At 45.3% G+C, this 14,668-nt stretch overlaps 1 protein-coding gene and 1 non-coding gene across 5 annotated transcripts in view; both read left to right on the forward strand.

Annotated features, from left to right (window-relative positions):
- The first annotated feature begins 325 nt into the window (after positions 1-325).
- The window catches only part of SLC9A8 (solute carrier family 9 member A8), a 54,700-nt gene continuing 40,357 nt past the window's right edge, over positions 326-14,668 (forward strand). For 2 of the 4 annotated variants that reach the window (XM_028735167.2, XM_028735169.2), the window contains exons 1-2: positions 326-372; positions 10,942-11,120. In XM_028735167.2, the coding sequence (XP_028591000.2) occupies positions 341-372; positions 10,942-11,120 (211 nt within the window). In that variant the 5' untranslated portion in view covers positions 326-340. Of the gene's footprint in view, positions 373-407; positions 525-1,372; positions 1,396-10,941; positions 11,121-14,668 lie in introns of those variants that run through there. The other 2 variants (XM_028735168.2, XM_077929273.1) reach the window with 2 other exon arrangements.
- Positions 14,181-14,367, forward strand: LOC114599992 (U2 spliceosomal RNA). The gene has a single exon (XR_003707408.2). It is a non-coding gene; the product is annotated as a U2 spliceosomal RNA (small nuclear RNA).

The following is a 14,668-nucleotide window of genomic DNA, read 5'->3' on the forward strand; positions in this document are numbered from 1 at the left end:
CTACTTTTTCCTATCATGAAAAATGTTTTGTATGTACTGTATGTACTGCATGTATGCAACGCAGTCGTGGGCGTAGCCCGGAATTTTTTAATATATATTTTTAGGGGATCGCAGTCCCAGCTGATAAGCTGAACAGAAGCGATACGAAAGGAGAAGGGACTAGGGCGGGACGAGGAATGTCCGCGTCACCCATTCCTGGGAATCCACATGCAACTCCTTCTCTCGTCATCCTTTCCCAGCGCAGCGGAACAGGGCGACACGTTTCGGAAGGGCGGCTGTGACGTCGCTGCCAGGAAACCCGCGCGCCTCACTCGCTCGATACTCACCCCGCCCTTTTGCCATGGAAACGCCTCGTCCAAAGCCCAGAGAGGCGTAAGCGAGAACCCGGAAGTGTGCCGCGGCCGGTTTAGCCCCGGCTCTCTATGGTGGCGGGGTGAGGGTGGGGGGGTGCGGTGAGGTAATAGTTTTCCCTCCCCAGTTAAGATCCGGGAGGGAGAAGAAAGCGAGGAAATGGCGGAAATGGAGTGAGTGGGTTCTCCTTGCGGAGGGGGAGGGGGAAAGCGCGCCCCGTGAGAGGGGCTGGCAGGCGCGTCCGCGGGGAAATCCCCGGCAGGCCTGAGGCGGGAGGAATGGAGGCCCCGGTTGCCAGGGCGATGCGGGCGAGAGGGAACGTGGGAAGGCCGGGCCAGGCAGGCGCTGAACGGGGCAGAGGGGAAAAGAGCCACGGCAGGCGCTGCCCCGCCCCTCAGCGGGTGCCCTCATGGACCTGCTCGCCCCAGGGGCACGCGCCTCTGAGCATGGGCAGAGCGCCTTGGGGCCAAAATCCACACCCCTTGGGACGTGCGGTTCGCACCCTTGTTTTCGTCTGCCTCAGCCCTTTCCTGAACCAGCCTCGTTGCCAGTTAGAATGAGGATGTTGGACTACAAGCCAGGAAGCCAGGGTTCAAATCCTTGGTCTGAAAAATACATTGGGTGACCTGGGGCCAATCCCTGGCCCAGTTCACACACAGGCCATTTGCCCTAACTGGGGGATCATCCGGACTGAGGTTCGTGCCGCAGTTTGTAGGCACAGCTTGTAGGCATGGGGTCAGAGTGGGTTTCTTTTCTTGACTCTCCACTTTCTCTAGGGAAACTCAGGGCTCATCCAGACTTCCTTTTGTGCTGTGTTTCTAGACACGGGCCAGCTTTAAAGAGTGTATCTTGAGTGCTTTTTTGTTTTGTATTTGCCTCAGTGCGTGAGAAAACCTGCTCCATACCACAGAATGGAAGGAAACGGTCATCCTCAGTTTTTTATGAGGAAAGCAATAGGACAAAAACAGAACCACCATTTGCACCCGTGCGCTGACCTGTGCCTAGAAATTGTGGCAGAAACAGAAGTGTGGATGCTATGGTTTGGTATGAACTCATGTGGGTTACCACGGTGAAGATTGTGGCTGCTGGACATTCTGCTGCCACGCTATGCAAGGCTAAACCATGGTTTGGCATAGTGTTGCATCCTGAACTCAGGCTTATGATTTGTATCTCTCAGACAAACCATGCAGAGTATGCTGAGAACTGCCTTTGGTTACAGCTTGTGATTTGTCTGGAGTAAGACAAGCAACAAGGCAAGGTTCAGACATATACCTAAGCCACATCATGGTTTAGTCCTGAGTAGCTCAGCAGCAGTAGAACCAGAGGAGGAGCAGGGCCTGGATTTTGACTCCAGGAACCTGCTTATTTGTGTGAAAACATGGTTTGGCCTGGGGTTATGTCTGAACCAGTTTATAGTATCAGCCTAGTCTACAGAGGTGTTCTGGGGATGGAAAATTGGGGAGGGAGGGGAGAATTGTACATGCCACATTGAGCACCTTGGTGATAAAAATGTAAAATAAATCAACATTAGATTGCTATCCCATCATTTGGAATTTACGGCATCATACAAAGTCATCCCCTCCCTTTATCTGTTGTCCAAATGTAAAATCTACCTTGGGCAGTATGCTCCCATGCGTTTAAGAAATGCCTTTTGTTCTTCTGTTGACAACCTGAATGTTTGCACACAAATAGCTCATAAAAGTGCTTTTAAGTGTTGCATGTGAATACACACCTGAGTCAGCATATAGGGGCCCTGGGGGTATTACCAGCTCAAGTTCCAGATGCTGGTACATGTCATTTGAGAAATCAAATCACTTATGCCAGATAAGCTGATCCATAATCAAGGACATGTTTCTCCTCTTCACTTCCTCCTGTGCATGGATTTATCTGGAGTTCTTTTCTATAATAGCTTAGTATCTCAGGGTGGGTGCAAATCATACACCTAGCTAACCACTGCCAGTCAGCACTTTGCTTTCAGCTAAGATTTGCAAGTATGTGAGAATTGGGGTGATTAAGCGAGATAATTAAGTGTGGATGCCTGTCACTTCTCCCTTCCCAACAAATCAAACCACCTACAGAATTTTAGAAATCAGAGTTGGTTGTGCTGCATGCAGTCAGCTGCAGCCCCTGAAGATGATCAGCACATGGCATGTCTACCAGTAGGCAGTACTTGCCAAGTTGCTAGGCTGAAAAAGAGCTATTACTGCCTTGCTGTGTACTTCTTTTCAGCCTCAGCAAAGCCCCTAGAATTGGTTTGGGGCTATCTTAGACTGAAAGGGAGAGGATGTTTGCTTCCTTCCTTCCTATTTAATCAAATCATCTGCTCAAAGGGATGGGCACATTAGGTAAATTGCAGGATGGCACAACACATTTACAGGGAGAGCTGGCTCCTGACTGTAGGAATATGGAGCCAGTTGTTGTTGTTTAGTCGTTTAGTCGTGTCCAACTCTTCGTGACCCCATGGACCAGAGCACGCCAGGCACTCCTGTCTTCCACTGCCTCCTGCAGTTTGGTCAGACTCACGTTTGTAGCTTCGAGAACACTGTCCAACCATCTCATCCTCTGTCGTACCCTTCTTCTTGTGCCCTCCATCTTTCCCAACATCAGGGTCTTTTCCAAGGAGTCTTTTCTTCTCATGAGGTGGCCAAAGTATTGGAGCCTCAGCTTCACGATCTGTCCTTCCAGTGAGCACTCAGGGCTGATTTCCTTAAGAATAGATACATTTGATCTTCTTGCAGTCCATGGGACTCTCAAGAGTCTCCTCCAGCACCATAATTCAAAAGCATCAATTCTTCGGTGATCAGCCTTCTTTATGGTCCAGCTCTCACTTCCATACATCACTACTGGGAAAACCATGGCTTTAACTATACGGACCTTTGTTGGCAAGGTGATGATGTCTCTGCTTTTTAAGATGCTGATGGAGCCAGAGAACCTATCAAAACATAAGAAAAACCCTGGTGGATCAAAGCCTCATTATAATCCCACATCCTCTACTCACAGTGATTCCTAGCAAGTAATAGTCAGAGGTGTACTGCCTTCAACATTAGAGAAAGAACATAGCCATTGTGGCTTGGTAGCCTTGTCCTCCGTTAATTTGTGTAATCTTTCAAAGTAATTTGTGTAATCTTTCAAGCTGATGGTCACCAGTACATCTTGTATCAAGTAGTTGTAAGAAAAGTGAAGGGGGATAGCAAGTTGACTTGTTTTTCCTTCTCTCTCCCCCCCCCCCCAGCAAAATATTGCTACTCCCCACTTGAATTTCTTTATGTTGACACACTTTTTGCTAGAGTTTTTTGAGGTTAGTTAGGATGAGGGACAACAACTTGTGGACCTACCGTAGTTCACACACTGATGCACTTCACAACTGTTTCACAAATAAGTGGTTAAGGGAACAATCCTGTATACAGCTGGTGGTATAAATTGAGCTGGCATAAAGTACAGTGGTACCTCTGGTTATGAACACTTCAGGTTACGAGCTCTGCTAGCCCAGAAGTAGCTGCTCCTGGTTGTGAACTTTGCCCCAGGATGCGAACAGAAATCGCATACCAGAGGCGCGTGCGCAGCAGGAGCCCCCATTAGCGAAAGCGCGCCTCAGGATAAGAACAGTTTCAACTTAAGAACAGACCTCCAGAATGAATAAAGTTCGTAACCAGAGGTACCACTGTACACCAGATCCGACCTCCATTCAGGAGCAGGGCTGTTGCTGGCTGAGCTGGTCTAAGTCTGGCAGATGGAAAACAAGCCTATAAAATAGTGTTTGAGTTTACACTCTCTTTGTTGGCCAGTGTGGTGTAGTGGTTAAGAGCGGTAGTCTCGTAATCTGGGGAACCGGGTTCGTGTCTCCGCTCCTCCACATGCAGCTGCTGGGTGACCTTGGGCCAGTCACACTTCTTTGAAGTCTCTCAGCCCCACTCACCTCACAGAGTGTTTGTTGTGGGGAAGGAAGGGAAAGGAGATTGTTAGCCGCTTTGAGACTCCTTAAAGGGACTGAAAGGCGGGATATCAAATCCAAACTCTTCTCTTCTTCTTCTTCTTAACTGTGTTTCTGGCTTAACTGGGCGCTGGGTTGCCATGTCATGTGACTAAATTAAACAGGCATAGGATTCAGCCTGTCACCTCTCTTTGGTCCCACCCATGCCACATTCCCAAGGAGTACTTCTTTTTCAGCCATGGCTCAGCAAACTGGGTCCCAGCTGAGCTGGGATAGGTAAATTAAGGTGGCATAGTCCAGAAATCCACTCTATCCCCTCTCTCTCATTTTTTACATTAGAGGTTCCTTTGCATGTAGTGTGCAAGTTTAAGAAAGAAAAAGAAAATATAACTTTAAAAAAAAAAAAAATGGTTTGTAACATTCTTTTATTAAGAGTCTCTGAAGGTATTCACAGTAAAGGACTTAGGTAAATAGCTGTCAAATATCAAACAGCAGTAAGGATTTTATATAAATGATACGATTTACATAAGTGTAGAAAAAGAAAGAGACCAGAGAACCATCATCCCAAAGTTGTGTCCTTCAGGTTGTGGCTGGAGGGGTGAGCAAAGCCATTACTAAGAATCTTTGGGGAAAGTGTGGACATCTCATAAGTTTGTTGGCAAATGGCAGGTTGGCATATGAGTTTGGGCAGGAAAAAGAGGAAGAAGCAGCAGATTACAGGCTTGATAGTTTAGCAGAAAGCTACAAATGTAGGATTTGAATGTAAGCCAAGCTTTGGAAGATTCTCCCTGCCCCACATGCCACCCTCAGCATGTGCCCGTCCCCCACCACTCCAGCAAAGCTTCACCAAGCTGCCAGAATAATGCTTCACCTGATGTGATGTGGGCATCATAAATCATTCTCAATTTTCTTTAAATGTGGGCCTAGGGATGCCTCAGGGCTCTGCTTGCAAACCTCAGAGAAGTCTTGTGTGAGATCAGTTTTTTAAATTTATTTTTAGTTATGCATTTTCCAGCATACATTATACATATCTTTTCCTATCCTATCAGATCTAATACAGACTTCCCAACCTATCTTTCATTGACATCCTATTACAGATTCATTAGTTTGCTACATCTCCATGGCTTATCTATTCTTTTCTCCTTCCATTCATGATCCTTTATTTTGCCTGCTGCTGATCACAGATTTATCCTTGCTTGTAGATTTATCTTAGTACCACTTCATTTTAAATACCCTTCAAATTGTTCCCACTCGCTTGTCACTATCTTTCCATCTATATTTCTTATTTTGGCTGTCATACTTGCTAGTTTAAGCAGCCATTGATCCTTTGTTAGGATAGCCTTCTCGTTCCACATTTTTGCGTACAGTATTCTTGCAGTTGCTGTTGCATAAAGAAATAAGTTTTTAACTTTGTTTGGTATTTCCTCACGTACTATTGCTAACAGGAATGCTTCTGGGTTTGGGGGGCACTTAAACATCTTTTTTAGTTTGTTATACAGTATATAATTTCCTGTAATTCCCCCCCCCCAAAAAAAAAATTTGCATTGCCACCACATGTGAATTAAGGAGCCCTCTGTATCTGAACATTTCCAACATAAATTTGATCCTCTATTGTACATTTTTTACTCTGTCCTAACGCCACTCATCCTGGTGGCTCTTCCTCTAAGATTGATCCCTTAGTTTTACAGTCACTGTTGAGCCATTGCTTAATGACATTGCATTATCATTTCCTCTTTTTTTTTTTTTTATGTTCAGATTGTGAGTATTGTTGCTTAAGTAGCCAAAGCAGCACTACCCCTGCACAAGAGGGTTTGGAGGAACCCCAGAGTGAGCTGAAGTACATTTCTTTTAAAGGAAGAGAAATTATAAAGGAGCGGAACTTCCAAGATACCCCAGTGAGTTTTAGGTATTCTGACTGACTATTGGGGGTAAAATGCCCCGGAAAAGCAGTGGTGGGGAAGGAGAAATGGAACAGAGTGGCTGGAATCTGAACAGCAGCACCTCACTGCAGCATTTTGAAGCGGGTCATCTTTTATTAGTATTCTTCAAAAAACAGCACTAAATGTATTTTATTAAACATGAGCATTCTTTGTAAGTATAGCAAAATAGCCTGAAACAGCAAGAGTAGGCCAGAGTTCCCAGTCTTCAGAAGCCGGCTTTCAAACTGTAGAGATAATAAAAAAGGGAACAGCAGCTTTCTTTGCTTATTATTTATGGTTTATTTTATTTTCTCACTCTTATGTTTATCCTGACTTTCTTCCCAAAGAAACCCAGGGCAGCAGACAATGCAAAACAAAAGCAATACAAACAGTATCAAAAGAGTCAAAAACATTTAAACATGAGTCAGGTATCCTCAGGGAGGCGGGTGGCACTGTGGTCTAAACCACTGATAGGGCTTGCCGATCGGAAGGTCGGCGGTTCGAACAGGGTGAGCTCCCGTTGCTATGTCCCAGCTCCTGCCAACCTAGCAGTTTGAAAGCACACCAGTGCAAGTAGATAAATAGGTACCGCTCCGGCAGGAAGGTAAGCGGCGTTTCCATGTGCTGCTCTGGTTTTCCCAGAAGCGGCTTAGTCATGCTGGTCACGTGACTGTCTGCGGACAAACATCAGCTCCCTCAGCCAATAAAGTGAGATGAGCGCCGCAACCCCAGAGTCGTTCGCGACTGGACTTAACTGTCAGGGGTCCTTTATGTTTACCAGGTATCCTCCTTTGAGCATGGGCCCTTATATTACCCAAACAGCACTAAACACATGAAAGGAGGTATCAGCAGGCTTTGGGGAACGCCTCCCCAAGCTTGCAGAAGCACAAACTATATTTTAAAAATACCTATAAGCCACCCCCCCCAAAAAAAGACTTAGGCATTTTTTATACTAAAAGTGGCAGTTTAACTCTTAGGCAAGCATGCTGTGCAATCTAAACCTACTTCTTTGTTTCCTTAGCTTATTTGGTGGGTTTCTCTCTTGAGGAAAGCTTGTGACATGCTGAGGTTTTGCATATAGTGGCTCAAGATATGACACCATAATTCCCGTTGTGAAATAAATTCATTTTTCCCTTTGCCCATCCCTACTCCACTGCAGTGGGCACAGAATGCTGATTAACTGTTGGATAGGTGGTAATGAGAAATGTACTGCAACATTTTATTGTAGGTCCCAGTTATTTTTACCTTTTATAGATAAAAGCTTATGATATCCTGCAGTCCATGTCTTCTTTTAATCCAGTACCTAATGCTAGAGTCCATTTGTCATCATGTGCTACTATTTGTTTTTGCCATGTCCATGACAATATACCAAATACTCCTGTCTTGTTGAATACTTGAATATATAACAGCACCATAATAATTCAACATGTATTTTCCCCCTTCAGACTGATGGGTTTTTGCAGGTATATTCTGCAACATGCCACCGATTTAATAATATTGCATTAGTGATAGATCCACAAACCATTCCACTTTATTGCTTGTTCTGCAATAATTCCCCAAGGTTATGTGATTGCCATTTGGAGGGGCATAATTGTACTATAGTGCAATAAAAGTGGAACAAAAAGTTACAGGATTTCAACAGGAAAGTATGGAGCATGCACTGATTGGAAACAAAGCAGAATGTCCACCCCAAAACATTTGCTGGCCTAAAGCAGTATTGAAAGAGGAATCATATATAACCTCCCCAATACCATCATAAACACAAAACAACATTGATGTAGCATAAAAAGGATGTTTTGAGGAGCCCATTGTGTCTAGCAATAATTGCCCATTATTTCCATCTTGGCAAGAACTCGTATAAGTCTTCTCACTCCCCTTTATCTTCTGCTTCCTTCAGGTTCCCTTGGGGTCTTTCTGTGTTGTTTAGGTAGCACAAGACCACCCTCCCCTCCCAGTCATCATTATCACAAAGCGCATGATCCACATCCGCACCCCTGCCTGCCTCATCATCCAAGACTGTCACATTCTCAATTTCTCACCAACTTGGCCTAGCTCAGTGGTGTCCAAACTTTTTTCAAAGAGGGCCAGATTTGATGAAGTGAAGGGCCGTGAGGGCCAGCCAAAGGGCCAGCTGAAGATGCTGAGCTTTTTTTTAGGGTTGAAGTTGTTGAGGGTTTTTTTAGGATTTTACTCCAGGAAATAAGCTGCCACAGGGGCCGGATTAGGCCCCCGAAACGGACTTTGGACATGCCTGGCCTAGCTGCTTTTAACTCACACTTGAGAAGGCCTCTGACATTCTCAGCACGCTTAGAGATTGATTGATTGATTGATTGATTGATTTCATTTCTTAAATTTTTATATTGCCCTTCATCCGAAGATCTCAGGGCAGTTCACAGCATAAAAATACAGAAGAAAACCACAGAGTGCATAATAAAAACAAAACAAGCCAATAACCTCCCCCCTTTCACAAAAGGACAAAGACTGTTAATCAGCCAAAGGCCTGGTTGAAGAGGAAGGCTTTTGCCTGGCACCTAAAGATGTGTAATGAAGATGCCAGATAACCATCCTTGGGGAGGCATTCCACAAGCAGGCAGCCATTCCAGAAAAGGAAAAGTTCTCATGGTTCTCATGGCCCGTTCTTATGTTGCCAGCCTCCTGTCCTCCCATGGGGGAGGAACACAAAGAAGGGCCTTAGAGGATGATCGCAGAGTCTGAGCTAGTTTATACAGGGAGAGGCAGTCTTTGAGGTATTGTGGTCCTGAGCTGTTTAAGATACTAGTTGCATGAAGGTACCCTAAGGCATCTACCCTCTCTTACGAGGTTTAAGTCCAAGGATCAACGTGGTTGTCTCTTCCCTCTCAAAGAAGTAGAACAAGGGTGCCAAGCAAGGTGCATAGCTGCTCATTCATCACAATACTGCCATGTAATTGAAGCATTCTGGGACATCCCTACCACCAATACTCCTGCTTGCTTTCTGCTGTATCCTACTTTCTGCAAATTGTGGGTGGGGTCTTTTTTGCATCACATGGGGAAGATTTTCATCCAAGGCTGGCAGATATAACCTCAGACACAGGGTTTTTTTGGTGTTTTTTAATGTCCTTCCTGCTTTTCCTCCCTAAATGCTGTCATGGCCCTCAGTTGCTGGACCTTGTGCAGTTGGGCTTAAGCCTTGCTCCATAAGGCACTGAATCTCTGGAAAATCACAGGCCTCCTGGGGCCCAGCTACTTCTGCTGGCTCTTTGCCCAGTTCCACCACTCCCCTCTTTGATTTGTGAATGCCCTTTTTTGTCCCTGTATAAACTTCCTCTTGGCAGCCTTTGCTCTGTGCAGCAAAGCATTTACTGTAGCCTCTCTCCTGGCTTTTGCCTGTTCTTGTTATGTTTTGCTTTGCATCTTGCCTCAGCTGGCCCTTTCCCGACATCTCACTTTCACAAACCCTGCTAACTCCTTTTCTTCCTGCACTTACCTCCTTTTGTGGCTGCCTTTCTAGAGCTGACCATATACCTTGCTGAAATACATTCCATCTCCATCAGCAGCTTTCCCCAAATCACCTCCCCACTCCTGTGAAGATCCAGCTCCTCCTCCTCTTTGTCCAAAGGGACCTGATCCTGCAGGGAACACTAGCCCATCCTTGAAAGCTGCTGACTATTCATGAGCAGAGAGCCCTTTAAAACACCCACACCCACACACCCCATCTTCCTTTGGCATCTTTAATTTGTTTTTTGTCTAGGCAGGCTCAGTGCTGCACAGCAGAAAATTTAATGTAGCAAAACATACATTATGTTGCATACACAATGTTGCATACCCGAGGCAACATACACGTATATAGGAACATGTACTTAATGAGCACTTAATTTCAGTGTAGCTTCTTACTGAATACTCTATTGTGGCATCTGACACATGTTCATTCAGAGCGGAAGTGCAGGACACTAGGGTCTCTGACAGGTGCCCACATTTTCACAATTTTTGGGGGGATAACGGGGGGGGGGGGACTTTATCCAGTGAACATTTACTGTGTACTAAATCATTGGTGGGGGTGAGAGTAATTCAGAGATAGTGCTTTGCATGTATAACATCCCAGGTTCAGTCTCTGGCATGTCTAGTTAAAAGGTTCAGGTATCTGCAGCGGACAGGGAATGACCTTTTCCTGAAAACTCGGAGGTCTGCTCCTCCTCTGAAACTTCAGCAATGGACTAAATCGACAAATTGTCTATATCAGGCATAGGCAAACTTGGCCCGCCAGATGCTTTGGGACTACAACTCCCATCATCCCTGACCACTGGTCCTGTTAGCCAGGGATGATGGGAGTTGTAGTCCCAAAACATCTGGAGGGCAGAGTTTGCCTATGCCTGGTCTATATCAGTGTTCTTCAACCTTGGCTCCTTGGGTGTTACTGGACTACAAATCTGATCCAGCTGTGCCAGTGGTCCCGGATGGTGGAAGTCGCAGCCCGGCAACATATGGTGGACTCATGGTTGAAGAATACCGGTCTGTGGTCTTAGGCAACATCGCATGTTCCTAACCTTGTTTTTAGTGCATGCAGCTGAGTGTAGGTAGTTCAGTATGTGGACCAGGATTAACACCATTTTGCCGTGTTTATTATATCAAGGATGGCTGAACTGAAAGCATAACTTGAAAATGAGTTTTTAGCTTTCAGTGAGTCATTCAGTAATGATTCCTGCTGGAAGAAAACTAGCTGAGTGTCTCCTCAGTCTGACCTGGGTGTGTTTTATCTTACAGGTTCTCAAACGCTACCCACGAAGTGCTCAATGCCACCCTCCACACCACGCTGGCGCTCACCACGAAGCTGGTGCTTCCTACACCTGCCAAGCCTATCCTTCCAGTGCAAACTGGGGTGCAAGCTCAACAAGAGGAGCAGTCAAGCGGCATGACTATATTCTTTAGTCTTCTTGTATTAGGTGAATGTGCATCCAAGACTTTCTGATCAGTTACTCTTGGCTGCTCGCCGGAGCAAATGCAGGTGGACAAGTGGAAACATAGGAACATGGGTAGCCTAAACATCTCTGTTACCCAAGTCCCCTGTTTCACTGTTCACAGGCCACCCCCACTTAGACTTCATTTACATGTTTGCTATTCCAGTCAAGAATTGGTCCCTGGTGTTATGTTTCTGATCCTTAAAAAACAAGCAAACTACTCTGCTTCTGAGGGTCTGAAGTCAAACAATACTTGAGAAAATATCTCATAGTACTTTCTTTTCTCCTCCCCGTCCCAACCACTAGCTTTATTTCAGTGTGGAGCATTAGTAAACTTTTTTGTTCCTTTGAGTTTTTGCATGGTTTTTGTTTGCATGCTTATTTAGTGCATATAAACTGGGCGATTCTCTATGTGGATTGTTGTATTTGCACAAGCCCATGAGATATTAGGGACCTGTTAGGATGATCTGCCCTCAGAGGCTGATAGATTCGTTTAGTTTCCAAATGGCTTTGGGAAATTTTTCCAGATAATATGACTGGCTGTCTTGCTGAAGCCCTGGTTGATCTGTGGAATATATGGATGCCCCTATCCCACTTGGTGGGAGACTTGTTGGTATATACCAGTGTTGACGGCAATGAAACAAACTGGGATTCTGCTTGAATTCATGTGAGGAAAACTCCAGAAGACTGGGATGGAATGACAGTGAATGCTCATTATTGAGCCTGCTCAGTGGCAGTGAAGAAGACACACTTTGCTGCTTCCATTGCATCCTCACTGTCATGCTTTTCTGGGTACTGCAGGGCCCACAGTCATTTTTTCACTAGTATTCATGCCATCGTAGAAGAAGAATAGCTCTGTTAGCACCAACAAATGTCTCACAAAGTAGTGAGCAAATCTTTTGAGTTCTGGAGAGCTCTTCTTCAGGTTTGTGCTAAGCAGAAGGGAGTGGGAGGGCTGGACAAGATGCTGCTGCCCTAAAGCAGGGAAAAGAGAACCCAAGGCCCTCCAGATGTTGCTGGACTACATCTCCCAGTGTCGCTGATCATTGGCCCTGCTGGTAGGGCTAATGAGAGTTGGAGTCCTGCAACATCTGCAGGGCATGCAGAAGGCGTTTGGCAAATTTAATTGCAATAGATTGAGATAGTATTGCCCAACTGGCATTTTCCGCTCTCCAAAGTCATGTACCTTTCTGTGTTGATGGTGATAACATTTTTTTCTTTCTTTCTTTTTTATGGTGATAACATATTTGTACTAGGCTAGAGGAACCTGCCATAGGCCATCCATCACACCTAGTATTGTCTACTTTGGCAATGGTTCTCTAGGGTATCTGGCTGAACTTGAGCACAACACCTGCTACCTGATCTTTTTAACTAGAGATAGAAAGGGCTGAATGTGGGGCTTTCTGCATGCACACCATGTGTTCTGCCACTGAGTTGTGATCTCTTAGGGCAAGGGTTGCCTTTGAAGACCCTTGCTGATAAGTGTGTGGACACCCGGCCACAGACAGAGGAGTTGCAAGGCCACATTTAGCCCATGGGACAGACGTTCCCCACCCCTGCTTTATGCAGCTCCCATGCGCAAAGGTAGTTTCCTGCTAAACACCTGTCACTTGGTGGGAATATTGGGGCGTCAGGGACTGCTGCCTTCATACTTTGCTTGTGAGCTTCCTGGAGTTACCTTGTTGGCCGGGATGTTGGACTAGGTGAGCTGATTCTTCAGGACTCTTGTGTTCTTACATAGCGTACCTGTGGAGATGGTCCTGTGCGCTCCACCTTGTGTGCTGGTTGGAGACCGGGAAAGGTTGGCACTTGGTGTGTGCATTCTGCCGGGAATGCCACTCTGAAACAGAGCCGTGTCAACTTCAGGTTGTTCTTTATTAATTGCAAGTGTGCGTGCATGTCCTCCAGAAAAACACAAACGTTGGACAGTTTTCTGTGATCTTTTAGACGTCTGCTGTAATAAGAATATTCACTTCGTGTGAGAAAGTACAGGCTTGTTTGCAATACCGTAGACATTTTGTATAAGCACAGGGAGGCAGATCCTATGATAAAGTGCCAAGAGACTTTAAGTAAAGCAAAAGAAGGCAATAAAATTGAGATAGTTTTTATTCCAAATAAACGAACATTCCTTGTTTGTGCAAAACAGCCCTTTGTCTTTAGAGGAAACCGGCATCTGCCTTGCATCCAAGGCTAACTTGATGTTTAAGTAGTCATAAAAATGAAAGTTCCAAGCCAAAGGAAAGGGCAGAAGATAATGCAACTCAAAGTCTAAACATCACAAAGAATTTAAAAGGTTGCTTTGGAGTGATGGAAGATTCTTTCCCTCCCTTTTCTAGCAAAATATACTAATATAAACTAAGATCTGGACTGTATTAAAAACTGTCGTGGAAGCAGCCAGTACTGTGAGTGCCATCTACCTGCTACTACCCACCCCTACCCCAAGTAGTGGTTTTGTGCCATTAACTGTCCAGCTACTACAACCGTAACAACAGAACTATAACTAGCTGGCACAAAATAAACACGTGGGCTGGGGAGTCCGCAAAGGCTGGCTTGGTGGATTAGCCAGCCATTTTTTTTTATGGTTGCCACCAGCCTTCTGCTCTTCACAGAATACCCTTGAAGTGGACAGAGGGACTAGCAGAGAGACTTTCATTTGCACTGAGGTATGAAGACGTTAAGAAGCAGCAAGAGCCTCTTGTTCTGCTCGGACAAGACTGCTCCTCCTAATAACTGCTCCAAATCACAACTGAGAGATTTGGGGGAACGGATCTGAGCACTCCCATGTACCCCACTTATCAGAGTAGTAGTCTTCAACATTTTCAGCCCTGGGACCCCTTTCAGCCCAAATCTGTATTTGGGGAGCCATTTTTAATGCTTTGTTTCTATCCATCTACCTGTGACCTGGTTATGGGTCCTGAACTACCATTTGCAGACCAATGCACTAGTGGGCCAGTTGTCCTTGTCCAGTTTGTAAATGCCAGATACCAGATTTGGACAGTCCACCACAGCAATGGCACTTCTGCGGCACTGATAGGGATAGTATCAAGAGGTTCTTGGCCTTTTGGCTAAGATCAAGTGTTGCATCTGTTCTTATCAATTTAATATCTGAGTATGTTTTACCTGTAAGGTAAGTTCTACGGAAATCCATTGGATTAATGGCCATGTAAACAGCTGGCATCCTAAGGTAAGTTATTTTACAGAAGACAGTGGAAAGGAAAGTTTTCTACCCCCTGATTCCCCTGCAGTCACCAATCTTGGGAGAGTCGGGATGTCTTCCTAAGCAATGTGAGATGAAGATAATTGGCCAAAATCGGGCTGGCTCCTAAGCAAAGTTAACTGAAGGAAGTTCATAGAAGGAATATTTCCTTTTCCCATCTCCCCAAAGAGCTCCCTCACCTTATTCCAAATTGTTTAGTGGAACTCTCCTGACTCTCCAGTGAGGCTTTTGGGGGCACATAGGTTGCTTCAAGAGGAGAAGAGAAATGTGCCTTCTGTAAGCTTCTTCATTTATCTTAAGATTTGTGCCAATGTGT

Source organism: Podarcis muralis, chromosome 5 (assembly GCF_964188315.1).
Source record: "Podarcis muralis chromosome 5, rPodMur119.hap1.1, whole genome shotgun sequence".
In the NCBI taxonomy this organism is placed as follows: domain Eukaryota; kingdom Metazoa; phylum Chordata; class Lepidosauria; order Squamata; family Lacertidae; genus Podarcis; species Podarcis muralis.